The sequence below is a fragment of the Corapipo altera genome, unplaced genomic scaffold, assembly GCF_003945725.1.
Source record: "Corapipo altera isolate COAL_440 unplaced genomic scaffold, ASM394572v1 1b, whole genome shotgun sequence".
Classification (NCBI taxonomy): domain Eukaryota; kingdom Metazoa; phylum Chordata; class Aves; order Passeriformes; family Pipridae; genus Corapipo; species Corapipo altera.
Window position 1 is genome coordinate 13,618,007 of NW_020884881.1, and position 19,907 is coordinate 13,637,913.

General features: G+C 36.3%; 1 protein-coding gene across 6 annotated transcripts in view; it reads right to left on the minus strand.

Annotated features, from left to right (window-relative positions):
- Nucleotides 1–262: 262 nt before the first annotated feature.
- The window catches only part of PCLO (piccolo presynaptic cytomatrix protein), a 339,234-nt gene continuing 319,589 nt past the window's right edge, over nucleotides 263–19,907 (minus strand). For all 6 annotated transcript variants that reach the window (XM_027639939.1, XM_027639938.1, XM_027639929.1 and 3 more), the window contains 3 exons: nucleotides 10,765–10,899; nucleotides 10,007–10,152; nucleotides 263–5,357 (listed from right to left, as the gene is read on the minus strand). In XM_027639939.1, the coding sequence (XP_027495740.1) occupies nucleotides 5,217–5,357; nucleotides 10,007–10,152; nucleotides 10,765–10,899 (422 nt within the window). In that variant the 3' untranslated portion in view covers nucleotides 263–5,216. The remainder of the gene's footprint in view (nucleotides 5,358–10,006; nucleotides 10,153–10,764; nucleotides 10,900–19,907) is intronic.

Consider the following 19,907-nt stretch of genomic DNA (forward strand, 5'->3'; position numbering starts at 1 on the left):
GAATGCCAGAGATGAATCTGTATGAAGATATCAACAAGTTGCATGTGATTCTGATTCTGACTTTTTTGGAGAAAAATTTTCATGAACAAGCCATTCCTTATTTCAAAATGAAATGTGGGATGTGGGTGATACCCTGGGAGGTGTGTTAATGCTGAAATAAGACAGATGAGCATGGGAGTGTGTACAGTATTACCACAAAATCACTGTGGTCAGCAAATGGGAAATAGGTTTTCATGCTGATTAGGAAAAAGAAACCAAACCAGATATTTTAAATATTTATTTGTCAGACTGGGATAACAGCCTTTATAGAGCACAATTTGCATAAGTTCTCAAGATACATCCTGTATACAATCACAAAACCATGGCATGGATTTATACATAAAGTGAAAACTGGGACAGATTTACAAGCATTTTTATACAATTCTCATACTGCTTTTGTTTCAGTTTTTACAGCTTTTAGAACAAGTCTGTATTTTTTTTTTCCTGATGATTCTGAAAGCAAAATAAAAATTAAAAGAAATTCAAACCAAAATGAATATCAACAAACCACCATCTATGCATGCAACATTCACTGAGGAAACATTACATTTCTTCAAGGACTAATCTTTTTTTTTTGTTGTTTTTTGCAGGTTTTTTTGGTGTTTTTTGGATTTTTTTAAACACTGTGTGTGCTGTACATGTTGTCTGTAGCATGACAGCACACAGACTAGCCAGCCATCGTTGAGCACCTGAGCACGTCACTGAACATCTATAAGATACAATCAAATAAGGACACAATCACATGCTTGGATGTCAGATGGAGTTAATAACTTAAACTCAGCCTGGTTTACAAAAAATGTATAAGTATTTACAGGGTAACAAATTAAGAAAACAACTCTTGCTCAAATAATCTATTTTGAGTTATGGATACCTATATATATTATAACTTTTGAGCTCAATATATCTGCTTATTAATTTTTTCAAAATAATAAAACAGAACATATAGAAAACACTAAAATGCTTCTTGTGATTTAAAGAGAGAGTATCCGGTCTCACTTATTCTTTCTATTTTCCTTCTAAAGGCAACATGTATTCATAAAGAACAATTCATCCTACATGCCAGGTGTACTGAAAATTCACAAGGCATATAGGAATAAAGTTTAAATATAATGTAGGTGGATACTTATACTAAAATTCCTCTCTGTTTCATTACCTTTATAAGTTACACTCACACAAATTTTCTCTGCTATTCACATAGGTATGTACATATCTAGATATATACTCAAATAATGAATCTGGGACATTCAACATTGTAGCAATGAAAATAAACTAGTTAAAAATAGTGTCAGTTATGATTCAAATAATAATTTAAAAAAATACTATTAACATCTTTATGATATCTCCATGAAACTAAATCCTAATTAAATAATCTCTATTGGGCACACACTAGCTTACAATATAATAGATGTCTTCATTTTCTTCATCATCATCCTCGAAGTAAGAATCAATATCAGCTGGTTACCAGCTACCATATCCCACAACCTAACAATGCAAACACCCAGCATCCAGAAAAATAACTCAAATATTTCCTAGGTTTCAATTTAAAACCAGTTCAAGTCAATAGATTGATTATTATTGACTTCAACTGGTTTTTGTTTCTTCCACACAGGATCCATGTAATGTTAAAACATGGGTAATAATAAAGAAGCAGCACTCATTGCCTCTGGATACTATCCCTTTAAAGTCTAACGATAAAGAACTAGCTCAACATTCATCATAGAAACTCTCATGTCTAGTTTTTACCTGGAAAAAAAAAAAGTGGTTGTTTGCTGCTCGTTGTATGCATACTACTAATAATGATAACATTATAAATCCCTATCATTTGTAAACACACACACACTGTGCTTTTGCTCATTTTTCAGCTTGTTCCCACTATACAAGGCCTTGAACAAAGAAGCAGCTTCAATTTCTGTTGTCTCAGCAGATTTATGAATTAAAAAAGTTAAAATGCCTCTGCTGTTGCCTCCCTGCAATATGTATCTTCAAAGCAATCATAGAAATCTTCAAAGCAATCATAGAAATGTGTGAAATCATTAATAATCAATCACTCAGAAATGATAAAAGCTGTTGCCACATCTAAGCACTTTTGGCCAGAAAAAACAAAAATTAATGAGAAAAAACCAAAAAAATTATACTGAGATATATACAAAAAAGGTAAAAAAATACTAATAGTCCTTGTTTGATTATTTTTTAAAAAACATTGTCACAAGAGTTTTTCCTGACTTCATTCATAAAACAAACAAACAACAAAAAAGTAAACTATGCATTCAAACATGAATCTGTGTTGCATAGAGTGATTTCAGTACAACCTAGAAATTTGGTCAAAAAAGGAACTTGGCACACTTTGGTAGCATTTTGTGACCTCTGAATGATGCTGCCTCGGAAAGAGCGAGTGCGTGGGCCCAGGACTGACACAAGCCCACCCTGGGTGACACCGAGGGAGCCCTGTCCTTGCTGCAGTTGGCCAAGGCAGTGCCACGTTCCTCACAAACCCTACTCTTTGTGTTTCATGACAGGAGTCCAAAACTGCTATTTCAACATGCAGAAACATTTTTGTGTATTGTTCAGAGAATCAAAGATGCTTGAATTAAACCAGTTGCCGACAGCTGATCAACCTCAGAGGTAGCTGTTCCTTACAGCTGTAGCTATACCACCGAACAAAACTATTCAATAAAAATATTGGCCACATTTGTATGTGTGTGAGAGCAAAACACGCCTGTCCACTTTCTCAATTAAGAGTGATGATTACAGGCTTCCACTAAGGCAGCCAGATACTGCTTGTTCCAATTGGAAATCTCCATAGCAACTACCAGTGCTACTTGCTGCCTTTATAACAAATCTTAGCAAGAACAAAATTACCAGCAGTTTTCACAAAATTGCACACCTCAGGGCTTGCATTTCACCCAGGATTTTTTTTTGGGGGGAGCGGGTTGGTCTTTTTTCAAAGGAAAAACACAGTATAGCCATCAGGAATGCAAGATAACCCACCAAAAGAGCAACACATATGTCATATATAGGACCTTTTAGTTCAATTGGGGATTTTTTCTTTGAAGTATTGTCTTATAAAAACATACACAACATCAAAACATATAGAATTTTTACAATAACTCCAGCAGACTGTGTTTAAAATATGTGAGAGGTAGGGTATACATACACTGGTGAAAGCATAAAATTCAACATTAAAGCACACATTCTACTTCCACTGTCAGTGATGTTCTGTTTTTGAGATAGCTAATAAGATTTTGGAAAGATTGCTCTGCTTGCAAGTTAAGCAAGTGACCAGCAGCTTATCAATAACAGGAGTTTCCTTGGTGTGTGTAGCATTAATACCTTCTGCGTGTTTCTTCTCATATTCCTGTGCCATGCCATTATTTTAAATTGATAAAAGATAAACTAAAAGCTATATGTGGGAAGTGTCACCAGATTAAATGATGTAGCTTTTCCATGGTCAATCCAGTTGCTGAATAATCTAAGCCTTATTTTTTCTTTATTTTTTTTTTAAAGCATATAATATTTTCCAGAAGAATATTGTCAGCTGATCTTGCACAACCTGTGAAAGTGTACTACATATATTCAAAAAATATAAGATAATGCACATTAATGATTTGCGAAAGGTCCTTATTGGGCAAGAAAAATAAATGTCAGACATGCAGAAATTTGCTAATTTTCTTTCTAAGTATGCAAAGGTCATGTGATCGTATTTCCAGGGAAACTTTTTAATGAAGCTGTGAAATATTAAATGACTTCTGAGTAACATGGGAATTGACCACGACAGTACCATATTGATTCTTGGGTTTTAATGAAACTGCAATACGTTTGGAAATGAGAGAAAAAGCTCTCCCCTCTTCAAATATCATACAAGGGAAAACACAACAACCAGCCTAAGCCATACTAGCCAGTAGTTTCTTCCCAAGTGAGCTAGCTGCTCAGCTTCAAATTCCTGAAAGTGGGACTTTATGCAACAATGTGCTGACACAGCCTTAAATCTTGCAAGTTACCTTCCTATTTGCTTCTTTCCTGAGAAGCCATGCTTTTGAGTGGATTATACTCAGGTATTCACCTGAGATAGCAAGCGGTTATTCTTCATCTTCTCTAATGTATCAGCATCCAGTCAGCAACTGCCCTGCTGTCCCTTCCTCTTTCTAGAGTGTCACTAGTGTTGATACAGAGCCCTGCACTGAGTGGGTTGGTGTTGTCACAGTGGGTCTACTGGTCCAAAGTGCCCACTAAATATCCTAGAATTCATCATCTGCATACAATTTCAGAAAAAGACTGATAGCTGAAAAATGGACTAGTTGAAATAATTGTGTTAGTCCCAGTGCTTAAGTTTCTTCAATTCAAACTGTTTTAGACCTCCTGATGCAAAGGTTGGGGTGAAGTACAGTGTCACTGACATTAAAACAGCATTTTTTCTTTCTGATGTAGTGTGGTTTATATCCTGTCCTTTCTCTTTAAAATCACATCCCAAATTGTAGACCGTTAATATAGTTTAATTCATAACATTCTAAAGAGTGGTTTATATCCATTGTTAAGACACAGAAACAAATAAAACAATCAGATCTGATTCTTCACAGCATAATTTCTGAAAGAAAAAGAAGAAAAAAAGTAAGGTAAAATAATATTACCACTCTTGCAAACGCCTTGCAGTTTGTGTCAAGTGGCATAATCTCACTATAGCAAATTATCAGAAATCCTAAGGTGCAGAGGAGCAAATTTTGCACTTTTGATAAGTGAGATTTGGAAAGTCAGTCACCCTAGGTGCTTTTGCATAAAATGATCTCCTTCTAGTTGTACAGAAAACCAGACTGCACTTTCCATCACACTGCCTCCAGCTGCAGCTGAACTCCACGTTAACACCTGCCTCCAGCCTTCAGCATTTCCTTCACAGTTACTCTCTTCACAAAGAGTCCAACAACATGGAGCCCTCGTATCAGTCTTCATTTCAAACAGCCTCACTTTAACTTCTGGGCCCAGGTTTTCTTTTCCTTTTGCTGTCTTTTGCAGCAAAAACAAGTGTACTAGCCCTCATTTAAGTGTGCTGTGTAGCCCAGAGACTGCTCTTTTCTACTTTGTATTCTGAAAGACTAGCTAAACACAATGATATCAAACTATAGTCTTGGAGTGATGCTGTTTAGAGCAGACTCTGCAGGTTTTGTGCCCTAAGCAGACAGCTCTGCTCAGTGTGTTTGTGTGGAGCTGACCAACAGTTTGTGCCAGTTTACTATTCTTTTCCTTAGATCCACTTTGTCAAGCCAGATATAAGCTTCCCCAATCAGTGTCTTTTTCATAAACTTCCCTCCATTGGAGACAAGCAGAATCTGGGAAAATAATAATAATAAAGAATTATCAATATGTATATTAACATACTGAATTTGCTAGCAAACAATACAGATTCAGAAATTTTGAGCTCTGATTTACCACACACACAAAAGAAAGAGTGATCATAACTTTGTATATGGAACCACCTTCCCAATAAAAAGAAAGCCCTGTAAAAGTTGAATCTTCTCCCTCTTCTATTACATTATCATGGGATGTAGCCCCTAGAAGAAAATCTTGAATGATAGTGAGCATTTGTTCACCTGCTGATTACTAAAGATAAACAGAAGGTCAAGTCTTAAGTTACAAGGTAAAGCTTTGTGTAGGTGAAGTACCAGCTCTTATTAAGTTTGTGAAAGTCAGAAGGTGCCCTGTATGTAGGCTGTAACTCAGATCTAGTGTGTGAAAAAGCCCAGAGGTCTGGTTTGTGGTAATCTAACCTAAAATGTAGAGTTGGTCTGAAATCTCACTCCTGATATTCCTCTGATGAGAAATACAGTGTTGGATCTGGTCTTGTGGCTCTTGCTCACCCAGACATAGAGCGTGGGAAGGGTAAGGAATAGCCCCAGTGCTTGTGTGAGCTGTGCAGACTGTGTTTACAAGGCTGATATGTCATCCAGTCACATTTTTTCCAGTTAAAAAGGTTCATACCATGCAAGCAACGCACTTCTCTGAAGGACTTGTCTCATGCTGTGGATCTCTAGGTTCATTATACATGTTTCTATGAGAAATGCATTTGATAATAGGTATACTTCAGGGCCTGAGTTAGAGTTATACATTCAGGAAGATTTTAACATTTCCTGTTTCTCGAGTAACTTATTTATTGAGAAGAGCAAATCTTCTTTCTTCCTTTTTTTTAACAACTTGTTAAGTTTTTCAAAACAAAAAAGAAGAAACGAAAATTTGCATTTCTGTAATAGGATTAGGAGCAGGTTTGTAAAGTTCACAGTCGCTGAACAGACCCCAAAAAGCAACAAGAAAGGGAGGTAACTGATAACAGGAGGAGGCTGTCACCCTCTGCATGAACCAGCAGGAGAGAAAATAGGGCATTTTGTTGTTCAGTTTCAAAGGTCTAGGCTAAAACAAGAATGACAGAAATCAGGGATTTGTATCTGCTGAAATGCTGGAAGAGATTATATGATAGTAGACATGTAACAGAACTGTAGAAGAGTTAGAATTTGCTTTAATCAAGAACATCAATATTTTTTGAAAATTTTCCATTCTGATATTGGAAAAAAAGTAAAAAATGCAAACTTTACATTACAAATAACATTTAAAAATAAATTTAAAAAGGGAAGAAATTTGCAATGATTTTCCAGAATAGGTTTTCCAGTTCCTTGTCCAGTTTTGACATCAATTGGTAAGAAAGGTATGTACCTGGACAGCTTAGACCTGTGTGGCTATTAGTCAAGAGGTTTGAGGAGGAAAGACCAAATTACTCTTAGGCATTAAACTATTAGGAAAGTCCATTAATCAGAAAACCTGTCCTTGGAGAAATTAGACAGCCTGCCTCCACTGCTGGTGGCTTTCTAGGTTGCTTGGTTCAGTGTTTGCTGAAGAGTGGACCTCCCAGAAGCTGAAAAACTAAACCAGAACATCCGTGAAATACATCGTTCTGTTTTTTTCTGATTAACCTTGCACATGTATTACGTATTTCTAATTGCAGTCAATGGCGAGCCAGCTAGGGAACAAGATGAAGGAAGCAGAAGCTTAGTGCTTTCCAGAAGTGTCCCAGGTGAGTTACCAAGGAACTCGGAAATCAGAGAACAAGGAAAAAGTTGCCAGGGGCTGAGGCAAGTGCTTGTCTAAAACCTATCAAAATGTTTACTTCAGAATGTTTTCATTTTGACTCGTCAACAGTTTTGGGACAGAAAAAATTTTAAGAAATCTTTCATCACTTCTGTCCTTGATCCTTCTCTCCGCTCCTCCAAGCTAGAACCCTAGGATCTGTCTTCTCTAGCTTGTCTGTCTCTCATCCTTGTTTCTTCCCTGCCCCAGCCTTTAAATTCCAGTCTTGTTAGCCTGGATCAACTACTTTTAGTTTCTAATCTCCAGGGTCCTTTTTTTCTTATCCTCAGTACTCTATACCAGACAATTCATCTTTTTTCTTTGCTTTTTTTCCCCCCCCTTTTTTTTCCTCAATAGCCCATGCTCCCATTTTTATGCCTATTATTCACAGCTCTTGCTGCTGGTTTTTAAAGTGCATTTCCTTGTCTTAATTTCTGCCTCTGGTTAGTTTTCATAGCTCTTTACAATGTACCATCTATGATTATCATGTTTGATCTCATCTTACTCCCTCTCTCTGATCTTATTTTCTCCCTTAATCTTCCAATTCCATTTTCTTTTTATGCATTCTGGTTTTGTTTTGTTTCTTTCTCCTCCAAATCTCTTTTGACAATGTCCATTTCTTTGGCCCTAAATGTTCATTACTCAGATTCAGCATTCAAATCATCCAGCTTCATGCTTTGCCATAGGAACAAATCAACTGATAAGTTTGAAGAGCATAAAAAACCAGATATACTGAGTCAGATCATGGGTGTCTCCAGGCAAATATTCTGCTTCCAAAAGTGCAGAGGGCAGTGTATAAGGCAGAATATAAGAACAAGGCAATCAGGTAGTGACAGTCTCTCAAAATACCTACTATGATCTCTGGACCACTCGGTTCCTGACTCACAGGTAGCAAGTTTGCATTTAACAAACTATGAGGTCTTTTGCCCATAAATTTCTCCAATCATTTTCTCCAGTTATTTTTTATGTGAAAGTCTTCAGAATTCACAATATATAATGGGAATAAATTTTACAGCTCAAATTCCAAGTTTCATGAAGTAGAAATACTTTTTGTTTGTTTTAAATTTGTTCCTTGATACTTTTACAGGATACTTTTACAGCCTTCATTTTCTTAGCTCTGGTGAGCACTCCCAGTACATATCATAGAATCAGCATATACTGAGTTGGAAAGGATCAATCAGGATCATCGAGTTCAACTGCTGGCCCTGTGCAGGACACTCCAAGAGTCACACCATGAGCCTGAGAGCATTGACCAAATGCTTCTTAAACTCTCTCAGACTTGGTGCTGTGACCACCTCCCTGGGGAGCCTGTTCCAGTGCCCAACCATCCTCTGGTTGAAAAACTTTCTCCTGACACCCAGTCTAAACCTCCCCTGACTCATCTTCATGCTTTTTGCTCAAGTCCTGTCTCTGGTCACAAGAGTGAGGAGATTGGTACCTTCCCCTCCACTTCCCTTCATGAGGATGTTGGAAGACCTCAGTGAGGTCTCCCATCAGTCTCCTCTTCTCTATATCACAGAATTCTTGAGGAAGTGCTGTCAAGTCTCCGGCTGAGTGTTCCTACGGACACCTACCTCCCTCACTATCTCCCACCCTAACAACTTGATGGATTATTTTTCCGTAGGTTTCTGTGAGTTCTTCTTTACTGGTCTACTCCATATGGTTTCCTCTTCGAACCACCACTGGAAGCGGAGCTTTTACAGGAATTTTAGCTCATAAACTTTGGCAAGACTTAATTGATCACTTTGGTTTTTTCCAGATAATATCAATTATTAAATAGCCTTTTATCGAGTCCACTGAAACAATAAGATGTTAGGACACCTTAACACAGGAAAATGAGCATCTATTTTTGTTGGCCTTGTTTTGTAAGCAACATCCATTTTGGCTTTAATTTTAATGGTACAACCAATATGCCTAATGTAGGCACTTGGAGAATCCAGACTAATTTTAGTCGTCAGAATGTAGCTGGCTTGTTTAGGTTGGTCTGCAAAATTTAAGGGTACATTAAGTGGATGCTGATAAATCCAATAATTACCAACAATCTACTCATGTGAAAATAAATGAAAGTAGGAAAATTGAATCCTACCTGTCTAAAAAAGCCAGCTTGTCCATACGATCAAACCTGTCTAAGCAACTAAAACACAGAAGGGGGACTGTTCCCAAACCAGTTCCACACATCACTTGATGTGTCACAGACTGAAGAAAAAAAAGTCAGCTCCTTTACAAATATATCAGAGAATATTTCACTTGGCATAATCAGTAATTCTCAATGTCCATGAATAAAACTATTGTGTCTAACTCTAGGTACCATGACTTTAAAGAAGTTGAAGAACTGGAGAGAATGATTAGGCACTTAGGCAAAAGGACATATCAAAGAAATTTGGTTGACTTAGCCTGGGAAAATAGAGATGAGAGATAACAGCCTTTAAATGTAAAAAAAAAAAAATAATTAAAGAGAAAGTGGATCAGTTTTCCTCTGTGCTTTGTGAAGATACTTAAGGATAAGTGAGCTTAATTTAAAAATATGGCATATTTAAGTTTGATATTACGCTAAACTTTCTAAATACATAGAAATTATTCTTGGAAGGCACGTATAACTCACTTCTCTACGCAATTTTAAGAATAGATGAAGCCTAAAATTTTCAGGCCTGATCTATAAATACCCTTCCTCAGTGTGGTGTGATGGAGTAACCCGTCTTTTAATGCCTCCTCTTGCCTGATAGTTCCATTATTATGTAACTGTGTTATTTCCTTTGTAGCTTTCTCTTTTCAGCAAACAATTGGGGTAGAAGATTGATCTCAAATGCCCACAGCACAGCATGGACAACATTCAAAATTAGGTTTAAATAAAATGCAGAATTACCTGAAGAGAATGCCCAGCAGGACTCAAACTAAATCTAAATGTTTCATTGAACGAAGGCTCTCGGTCATGCCTGCATACCCTGGTTTTCTTCTTAATTACTCTCTTTTGGGTAGAGATATTGACAACATACAGCTTCACATACAGGTCTGGGGAAGAACAGTTCAATGAGTTAAATACAGAAGTTTTTAAATAATCGTTGTTAATGATTTCAACAGAGGGGATTTTTTGTGAAAAAAATGATACTTTACAGAGCCATATTCTGTTCTCATTCACATGGTGTGGAAATGGAATTACCCCACTAAATCAAAGGGAATAATTTGTGTTTATAGCATTGTCATTAAAGGAACAAATACCTTGATGTCTTTATCTAAGTATGGAAATATTATAATGAACATGATATTTTAGTTTTTAAAAAGCTTTTTCACCAACATACAATTTTCTACTAGTCATAACTGTTCTTTAATAACCTAGGGATTTATAATTTTTACTAAAGTTAAAAATGGATTAATTTTTAGCAATCAAAAGTAAATTAAAAAGAGGATTAACTTCTGAGAGTTAATTTGCTTCTACAAAATGTTTTTACTTTCATTAAAGTTGCTCACAGGAGAAAAAAAAGGCACTTAAAAAAGAATCCTGTGGAATATTCATCCTGACTAAGAAGCAATTTTCTTTCTCATTTTAGTGGTGTCGTTAACTGACTTAAGAAACAACCTACTTGATGTTTTCAAAGTATCATGAAGCTGTTTTCTGTGTGATACCTGGTAGATGATCTGGAGATTTAAATTTGTATGTGATATTTCTGCACTGAAGGATTTCTACTATCAGCTGTTCTCCATCTGTCTTCATTTCCTTCTTTAATGCAATCTTGATTTCACCCATAACCTGTGTTTTACCTGGAAAAGCAGAAAAAGCAACCCTCATTAATGTAAAAGGAAACTGAATGTATCTTTCTAACTTGGAAAGCAGTTTTCTGACTTTTTTTCCCTTTTTTTTTTAGTTCGGGATTTAATTTTTTTTCTTTTTGAATTGCAGTTTTTATAGCTAAAGTTGTAGCTTATAGTTTTCAGTCAGCAGTGTAAGGATAATGTAGAGCTTGGATGAGCAAATGGTAGATACGTGCAGTACACTTGCATAACTAGATTAAATGCTTCAGAATGTATTTGCCTCTGTGGAGCTTTTTTCCCAAGAATAGAAATTTCTCTAGGAGTCATGACAAGTCACATAACGGTCACTGCAATTCACCTTTTCAGAAACATTTACTAGAAGATTCTGAAGTTACCACATTTAAAAAAAAAAAAAAAGTAAGAAAAGAAAAAAGAGAACATTCAATAGAGTGTTAAAAGTAATATATTGAAAGGCAGTGAGTTAAGACTGGTGAAGTCAGCATTTCGTGTCACCTTCTTGCATGCATGGAGCAATATCATTCACAGTTTAAATGGAAGTGCTCACAGTGACCTTTAAAAGTAAAGATATTTTCTCTTCTTATGTGGGCAGAAATACAGGCCCATTATTCCTACATTTTATGGATTTCTCTCTAAATCAGTCCAGAGATGGAGAGCAGGCACAGAAGGAAATGTAGGCAAAGCTATTTTGCCTTTCCTCTGCTTGTCCTCCCACAAGGCTTTACAGAAGCCAGGCAGAGTGAAGCAGGGCTACACCTTCTAAATGTGTGTGGTGATGGAAGCAGAGCCCATGTCCTCAGCTCCAATCTCTCTACAATAGCATCGTGTCATAGGGGGGGTTGTGCTCTGTATCTATTGTCCTGCTACGGAAAATATTATTTCACTGTCCTCTTTAGATATTAGTCCAAAAGAAATGAAAGCATAAAGCCCCTGGGATTATATATTACCTAGTTTCTGATGCCAGCAGGCTGGAGCTTTAACACATTACTGGAAATTCTAGAAGCTTGTGCCAAGATGTTGTATGGTGCAAAGCAATTCTGCAGAGAGTAAACAATTATGATACATCTGGAGAAGGTTCTCCATTAAAGAGTATAAAGTTACCAAGTGACATTTAGAGATTACTTCTTGTATCACAAATGTATAGCCGAATTTGAAAAATCCGCACTAAAAATGTTGTTTTGCAGATGTCAATTCTATTTTTTCCTACTTAAAATATTTTTGGGGATCATGAATAAAAATTTAATAACAATCTCAGCAACAACCTAGGCCCCCAACTCTCCTCAAAAACTGGAGCTGGTATCTAATTTATTTAAAGTCATTATTAAATTTGTAATTCAGCTTCAGCTGTGTCAGCATTTCACCTATTGTTGGTAAGGTGGGAGAAAACCTGTTATGAGGTAAGTGATTCTTTCACAATATTTAGCCATGGCAAAGCCATTTCTGTAGGTTTTAATATGTCATAATAGCAACTTTCTGCAATATGGTTGTGCAAAGAGAATGACACCATCTTGTGATGGCAGCAATAAAGATCATTTGTAGTTGGGATCAAAGAAGGAAAGGCCAACAATGTCCCTTTTCTTATCCATTAATCCTCTATAATGCCTTTTTTCTGGAAAGTGTTGAGTACCCATTGGGTCTGTCTTGGTTAAACTGTGGATTTTGAATGACTGGAAAGAGACAAAGGAAAAGTTATAGTGCCTCCTTTTCTCTGTAGATAAAATCCTCAAACCACCAATGAAGACATGACACACCTGAAAGGTGCTGTTTAAATCTGGATTTGTGATCAATATTAGTTCTTACACTCACTCCAATCCTTGACCATGAAAAAAGCCCAGCATGAACAGTTGTAGGACAAACAGTTTCAGGCAATCTTTAGTTAATCACAGTCTTTTCTGGAAAATATACTTGGCTTATTTATTTTATTCCCTCTATGTCCTTTAAACTCTATTTGCAACAGTTGTTAGGATCTTCTCTTGATTGCCTTCATCCCTCTTAGATGTGCATTCAACTTAAAAATGAGATGAGGTGGGTTGAATGCTACCTGTGATGCTGTGAGCCAGAAAAAAGGATAAACAATTCCAGTAAACTATGTTTGAAAATTCCAGCACCATTTCTCAACATCTGGAAATTTTCTGTGGACTATTCTATATCCCTAGATGCTCTTTAGGACAAACTATCATGCATCACTGTTTAGGCCTCATGGGGAAATCAAAGATCTCCAGCTGCAAGCACATGAAGCATGATAACTTTCTTGTACTTTCATACTAATTTTCATTTCTCCCACAGCAAGCAGTGAATGAGCCTTAATACCAGCCTTATGAAATATTGCACTGAAATAAATCAGCACTTCAAAACCTAGCAGAGTTTTGTAGACTCAGAAGAGATTACTATTCCCTCCATTTCTTAACTTTCCCCCCTTTCTTGTATATGCTCATTACATCTTTCTTTTAATAGGTGTGTAGGAATAGAGCACATGTGCCTTGGTTTGTGGAGTCGACTCTTTAAGTGGAAATGAGAGATACAATGATGAGGGGAAGTGTTAATAGTGAACTGTCTAAGAGCTGACAAGAGAGTTCACAGTGGGCTGAGCTGGACATGACTGTTCTTTGTCTGGTGTGACAAAAATAAATTTTCTCAGGGTGTCATGGGATTGGATGACCCCAAGGGTTGCATTGGTAGGAATAAATCAAAATACAGCACCAAGTCATAACCTTTTGCATTCTTATACAAGTTTAGAAAACATCAATCATAAATGATGTGAGAAGGGAACAGATTGCGGGTATTTTGGTATATTGGATGATGATAAATACTACAACACAACTCTGAAAAAAAGTAAATACAGTGAAAGTGATACTGCATATCTTTTGAGGAAAATACCAATATGGCTTTCCAAGGCATTGAAAAATAATTTTTGTCTTCAGTACTAACATTTTCCACAATAAAGATGAATTTTAGATGAAACAGGAGCAAACCAGGTTTATCACAGTGGCAAAGAACCATATAGTAAAGTACTAAAAACATTATTGTCTAATTTACCTAGGAAACAAGGAGTGAAAAAATATATTCTACAAACATATGCTAGAATAAAAATTGAAAAGGGTAAGAGATATTTTAGCTGAATTAGTGTGATATTTTACCTGTTACATATATATCAAATGCACACTTACTGATGTATCACAAAGGGACCACAGATACGCACAGCAGCATTGCACTTTTGGAACATGATAACTGTAGGCAACCAATTCTTAAATATATCTATATCTATATATATGACTAAATGCATCGTGGTTTTTTTACATGACAGCACACTTCTTTTTAGGAGACCATATTTATTAACAATTCATTAACAATTAGAGGGTGATGGCTACTAGCTAAGTTGCTGGAAGGTATTTGAGAAGTCAAGGAGTTTAAATTTGCTGCGGTGATGGCAACATCAGCTGTTGCTTTTGTAGAACTGTCACCCTCAGCACTGTGAAAGGTTAATTAGTTTTGCTATTAGTTTTAAGTGACTGCTGCTGTAAATCACAGGATGTGTCATCTGCACTGTTGTTGTCAATTCCAGGGATTGATAACTAGGGATTGTGCTCCCACTCCTATTTGATCAAATGCCTGCTGTCAAACAGAATTACCCAAGACAGTAGTAAAGAGTTACCTCCCATCACTCTGTTTTATCAAGGCTAATGCACTAAATGAGCAAGGAAATCTCACTGGAGAATGGCAGGAAGTTCATTCAGTTCAATTGTCTAAATATAAAGTTCTGAGCTAATTTTCGCATTTACCTTAGAATAAATTGAATTGCCTTCTGAGTTTGACTATGTTTATTCACATAGATAGATCACGTATGAGTAGGTTAAACTTGGAGATTTAAATATGAGGTGTCTAAATGCTGCTACTTGATGAGCATCATACTTGAGTAATTTTCTGAATGGATGCCAGATGGCCAGAAAACAGAATTAGGAAAATATATAAATTGACATTTTATTTCATAGTTATGTATAAGTTGGTATGGGCTCCTTCTGTTCCAGAAAAGTGACTGGCATGTACTAGAACAGTGGAAATAAAAGTAAAATACAAGGGGAAAAAATATTAACAATTATTTACCAGCATTTTTCCTTCCAAATGAGGTTTATAACAGAATTAGTGTTTACAAAATAGGTAAGAAATGCTCTTCTGGAACTTCAAGAGTCAGACACTTTATGGTCAAAGATTTTAAACACGAGAAAGGTCCTTCTAAACAGCTTCTAATGATATTGGCCTACTGATCATGGAAATGCTAATTTTGGGTGGTAGTGGTGGGGTTTTTTTGTTTGGTTGTTTTTTGGTTTCTTTTTTTAATTCCTTACATCCCAGGTCACCCTCTTACTATCAAAGAACTCAGCTGCTGGAAAAAATAAGCAGGACAAACCAAACAAAAACCACCAACCAAACAAAAAAGCAACAAAAGCTAAAACCAGCTTTACTTTGTGACTACAATCTACAGGACTAGCATGCCTTATTCATCATGTATGTGGAAGAGCAAGGTACATGATGTTATGATTTGTTTTAGCAGGATTTTGTGTGCATTCAGAGAGCTGGTTGCATTTTCATAAGAAAACATACTCTTTGAGAATTTATTGCTACACTTTCTGATTATGGATATACTACTTCCACTTTTTAGAAAGCACCCACCCCAGCAATCCCAGGTTTCCAAAGGCTGATGCAGAACAGCTTGCTCTACTGCTGCAGTCAAGCCCTGCTTTAAAGCAGACCAGACACATTCCTGCTGCCATTAGCCCTGTGTCTTCTGACCCTCATCTTTTTGCTCTGTGGCAGGAACAGAAAAGGTCGCTTGGTCTGTTCTGCCTGGAGAAGTAGAGACTGAAGGGAGACCTTACTGCAGTTGCAGCTTCCTCATGAGGAGAAGAGGAGGGGCAGGCACTGATCTCTTCTCTGTGGTGACCAGTGACAGGACCTGAGGGGATGGCCTGAAGTTGTGTCAGGCGAGGTTTAGGGACAGAGTTCAAGAAGCATTTGGATGATACTCTCAGGTACATGGTGTGACTCTTGGGGATGGTCCTGGCCAGGGCTGGGAGTTGGATTCAGTGATCGTTGTCGATCCCTTCCAACTCAGAATATTCTGTGATTCTCTGAAATTTCCACAGATTTCTTCTTTAGTGACTTCTGGTATTTGCTACTTGTCACATTTTGCCTGAGTGTTCCCCAGAGGGAAACTGAAATCTGTCTCTCAGCTAGTCTTAAAAGCAATTCTGAGTAGAAAATGAAGTATTGCTTCTTCTGAATCTTTTATATTTATAGTTTTAAATGAGTAAGTAAAAAACCTCAGAATTTACATAATATTTAGGATGAAGATATGCATAATCTCCTTAGGTCTTTATCTGTTTTAATACACTGAAATATAAAACTAATGCACCTCTGAGAACTCTGTACAGTGTTTATTGACAGCATACAGGCATTTCTTTTATGATTTTACTACTGTTTGTCCACAGATATTTAATGACTTGGACTTAGCTAGTTATCTGTAATATGGTATAATGAGAAACATCTTCCAGAACCCAGACTCAGATGCTTCCCAGACTCAAATGCTTCTATGTAGCTGTATATCTTACATAAACACAATCTTGTATTCAGCTATATTAGAGTATTTTTGTAATATTTGAAGAGTTAGAATATGTAGCAGCATGTCATAAAATCTAAGGAATCTGAGATTCCAATCCAAGTTTTGATGACTTGATTCAAAAAAAGCAAAAATTACAACTTTAAAATATGGGGCATTATTAAAGACAATGGGTTCTGCCAAAAGATGCATGTCGCTTAGTAACTTTCTGTGATCTTAGACTTCATCTCTGTGCCTAATCTCAGAGATGGAGAAAATAACATCTACTTCTCCTAGAGTTGTTTGGTTTTAGTAACTAGGATTGGGCTTATTTTGAAGAGAGACTTTGATCATGTAAACATAGACAGGACTTTGGTGTGCAATACCACAAGAAAACACGAAGACTTAGAAAAGCTGATGAGGACCTATGCCACTCATGTATTCCTGTCTGTAATCCACGAAGCTCATACACACATCATTTTCTGTCTAACAGAGTGCAGCTGTAGCAAGAAATATGTTTCTGCTGGATTCCTTTAACACAATTTTCAGATCCAGAAGTTCATCCTCTAGCAGACAGCTATACTTCAGAAAAACAAGATAACATCATCTTATCACAATAAATAATTCAGTATTACTGCAAATACTAGCCATTTGATATTTACATTTCAGTATTAGAGCTAAACAAATCCAACTGCTTCAACTGAAGGTAAAGCAAAAGAGTATTCAATATCATTTTAAAAGTATATATATCAAGAAGTCAAAATACCAGCCAAAACCTTCCAATCTTTTTAAAGGAAATCTCTCAAATCTCTCTCTCCTTTTTTTTTTTACATTATTTTTATTTCTTAATAATTTTTACCATCACAATAGTTACTTGCAGTACCAGTTGTTTGTATTCATAATACCATTCATCCTCTTGCTGGGACATGAACTACTAGCAAAGCTGCTGTGAAATAATGATGGATAACCTTTATAAGCAATGCTTCCCAATATTTACAGGCTCCAACCTTTTCTGTCGTTTTGAGTTTTTTTCATTACCTTCTTTTTGTCTTTTCACCTTTCTCACACTTATTTCTTTCCCCATGATAATTGTCAAAATTTTCCCTGTAGACTGGTTTAATATTAATTTTCTCTACTGAAAGAAAAATCAGACAGCTAATACAGTCTTAACTACTACTTCCTCCTGTCTCACAGTGCTTTAAATAGATGTTGGGATTACTAACATGAGTCTGTCTCAAAAAATATGTTCTCTGGCTCCACAAATGAGGCTGAATATATGCATGTCCTGAAATCTGTTGCTCCTCTTGCAGCTGGATACCCATTCTGTTCTGCATGGTGCAATCAACCACTCATGGGACAAACTGAAGCCCAGAGAAAGATTACATTTATTTGCTTCTGCTCTGAAGAGGATTCCTGCTGCTGAAGGTCCCTTCCATCTCCTTGCTTGAAATGTGGACTGCTGAGAACAGGCTATATTACGAGATGAACAAAGAAGGTCTTTCATTAAAATCTCCGTGTCTCCTCTGACGTGATGTGCGTGCAGTCATGTAATGGGGGAGAGGAGCAGAACTCAGGAACTTTGCTCACAGGAAACACAATTTACAATTTTGTGGGCAGTGAGGGTGGCTGACTTTGAGGCTCAGGCATATGAAAAAGCTGACAGCTTTATGTTGTGATTCTCAGAGCTAGCAGGCTCACTGCCCACAAAATTTTAAATATATAGCGGTGCAAAAATTTAGCCCGTATGCTCAAAATTCTTAGTAGGATTAAACAAAGAATATTTGAAGGAAAATATGTTCGGACTTTATTTTCAGGGGAAACAAAACTGTTTTTCAAAATAAATTTTGAAAACAGAGAAAGCCTTTTGCCTGTTGAGATTTTGAGGTTCAGAATACTTCCCAGAAAATATATATATCTGTGTATCTATAAACCCTATTCCATTTATTGCTCATTCTGTGTATGCCTGCCTTTCAGAGCTTCTATTCTTTGTTTTTGGGTTTTTTTTGGAAAGTAAAAAAAAACCCTCAAAATAAATTAAAAAACAAACAAACAAACAAAAAACCCCCCAAAAAACCAAGCCACAAACAAACAAACCACAAACCAAATCAGAACTCAGTTCTGCTTGTGTATTGATACCATACATAAAAACTCTTGGTCTGAAGTAATATGATTTGTGGGAAAATAACACTGATACTTCACACATGCTCACACATTTGATAAAAATCATATACTTGTACTAATCCAGTTTCAGCCAGCTTTATTTCTGTTGGGTGGTTTTCTAAAATGTTGTAGGAAAATGTTCATAAGGCAGTGGAAAGCAGCTAATAAAAGAATAAGGTTAGAGTAGGTGAATTAGAAGAAAAAGTTTCACTGGTGTCAGGAAGTTGCCCAAGTGACCTAAAGGACAATATAAGGGATCAGAGGTTTCTCCAGAAAGATTTTTTTTTCAGTATTCTAGCAAGATTTGTCCCTGTACCATAGAAACATTTGGAATAAATGGAGGCAAAATCATGAGACCTGTAAATTTCAAATTTAGGTGATCAAAGGTGACCACAAAGGTTGTTTCTAACAGTGAAGATGAACAGTGCACTTTACAGGTAGTAGGTAGAGAGAGAATAAAAATGAGCTGAGGGAAGTCAAGAGAGTTACACAAATAATTCATAGTACAACCTACTATATATCTCATATTTATATCTATTTATATTTCTATGGAAGGGTATCCTTATTTTCTAAGCTGATTATTCTATCCTCTCTGCATTCATTCAAATACCAGACTTCCCCAAAATTTAGCTCTGTTTTAGAATTACAAACTAGTGAAAGGGTTAATCATAAAGAAATTTATGTGTTTAATGTCAGAGTCCCTAGACTCTGTAATCAATAGGGATAACATCTTAACCTTTTTTTTTATTTTATTTTTTTTATTTAGGGTGAATAAATTCCTTCTGGAAGTGTCTAGTTTATTTTTTTTCAGTGGCAGTTGGGAGGTAAGTTAATGGATTCCACTTAGAAAACTGATTTTTAAACAATTACGTTACACTAGAAGTATCCAAATTAAAATCTTCAGCACTGTAATTTTCCATAACTTTAATGAGAGAAAGCTAAAATTATGTCTGAAATTATTCTTGTGATTTAAATTGAACTTCAAAGATAGGTGCAGGCTGGATCCGAGAGGAGGAACTATGCAGTCTCAGAAGGCAAAACTCTCTTCAACCACCTTTGTTCCCTTTCATCCTCACCATAAATCACTGCCTGAGTCTAAATATATATTCATAGTCTTCACAGTTTTAGCATCTTACATAATGAGACATATCAGACACTGCAGATTCAGCTGCATAAAAGGCGGTTTGCCACAGCACATTTGAAGTTTTGATGATGATGAAAGGCACACTTTGTGTATTGTGGTTTT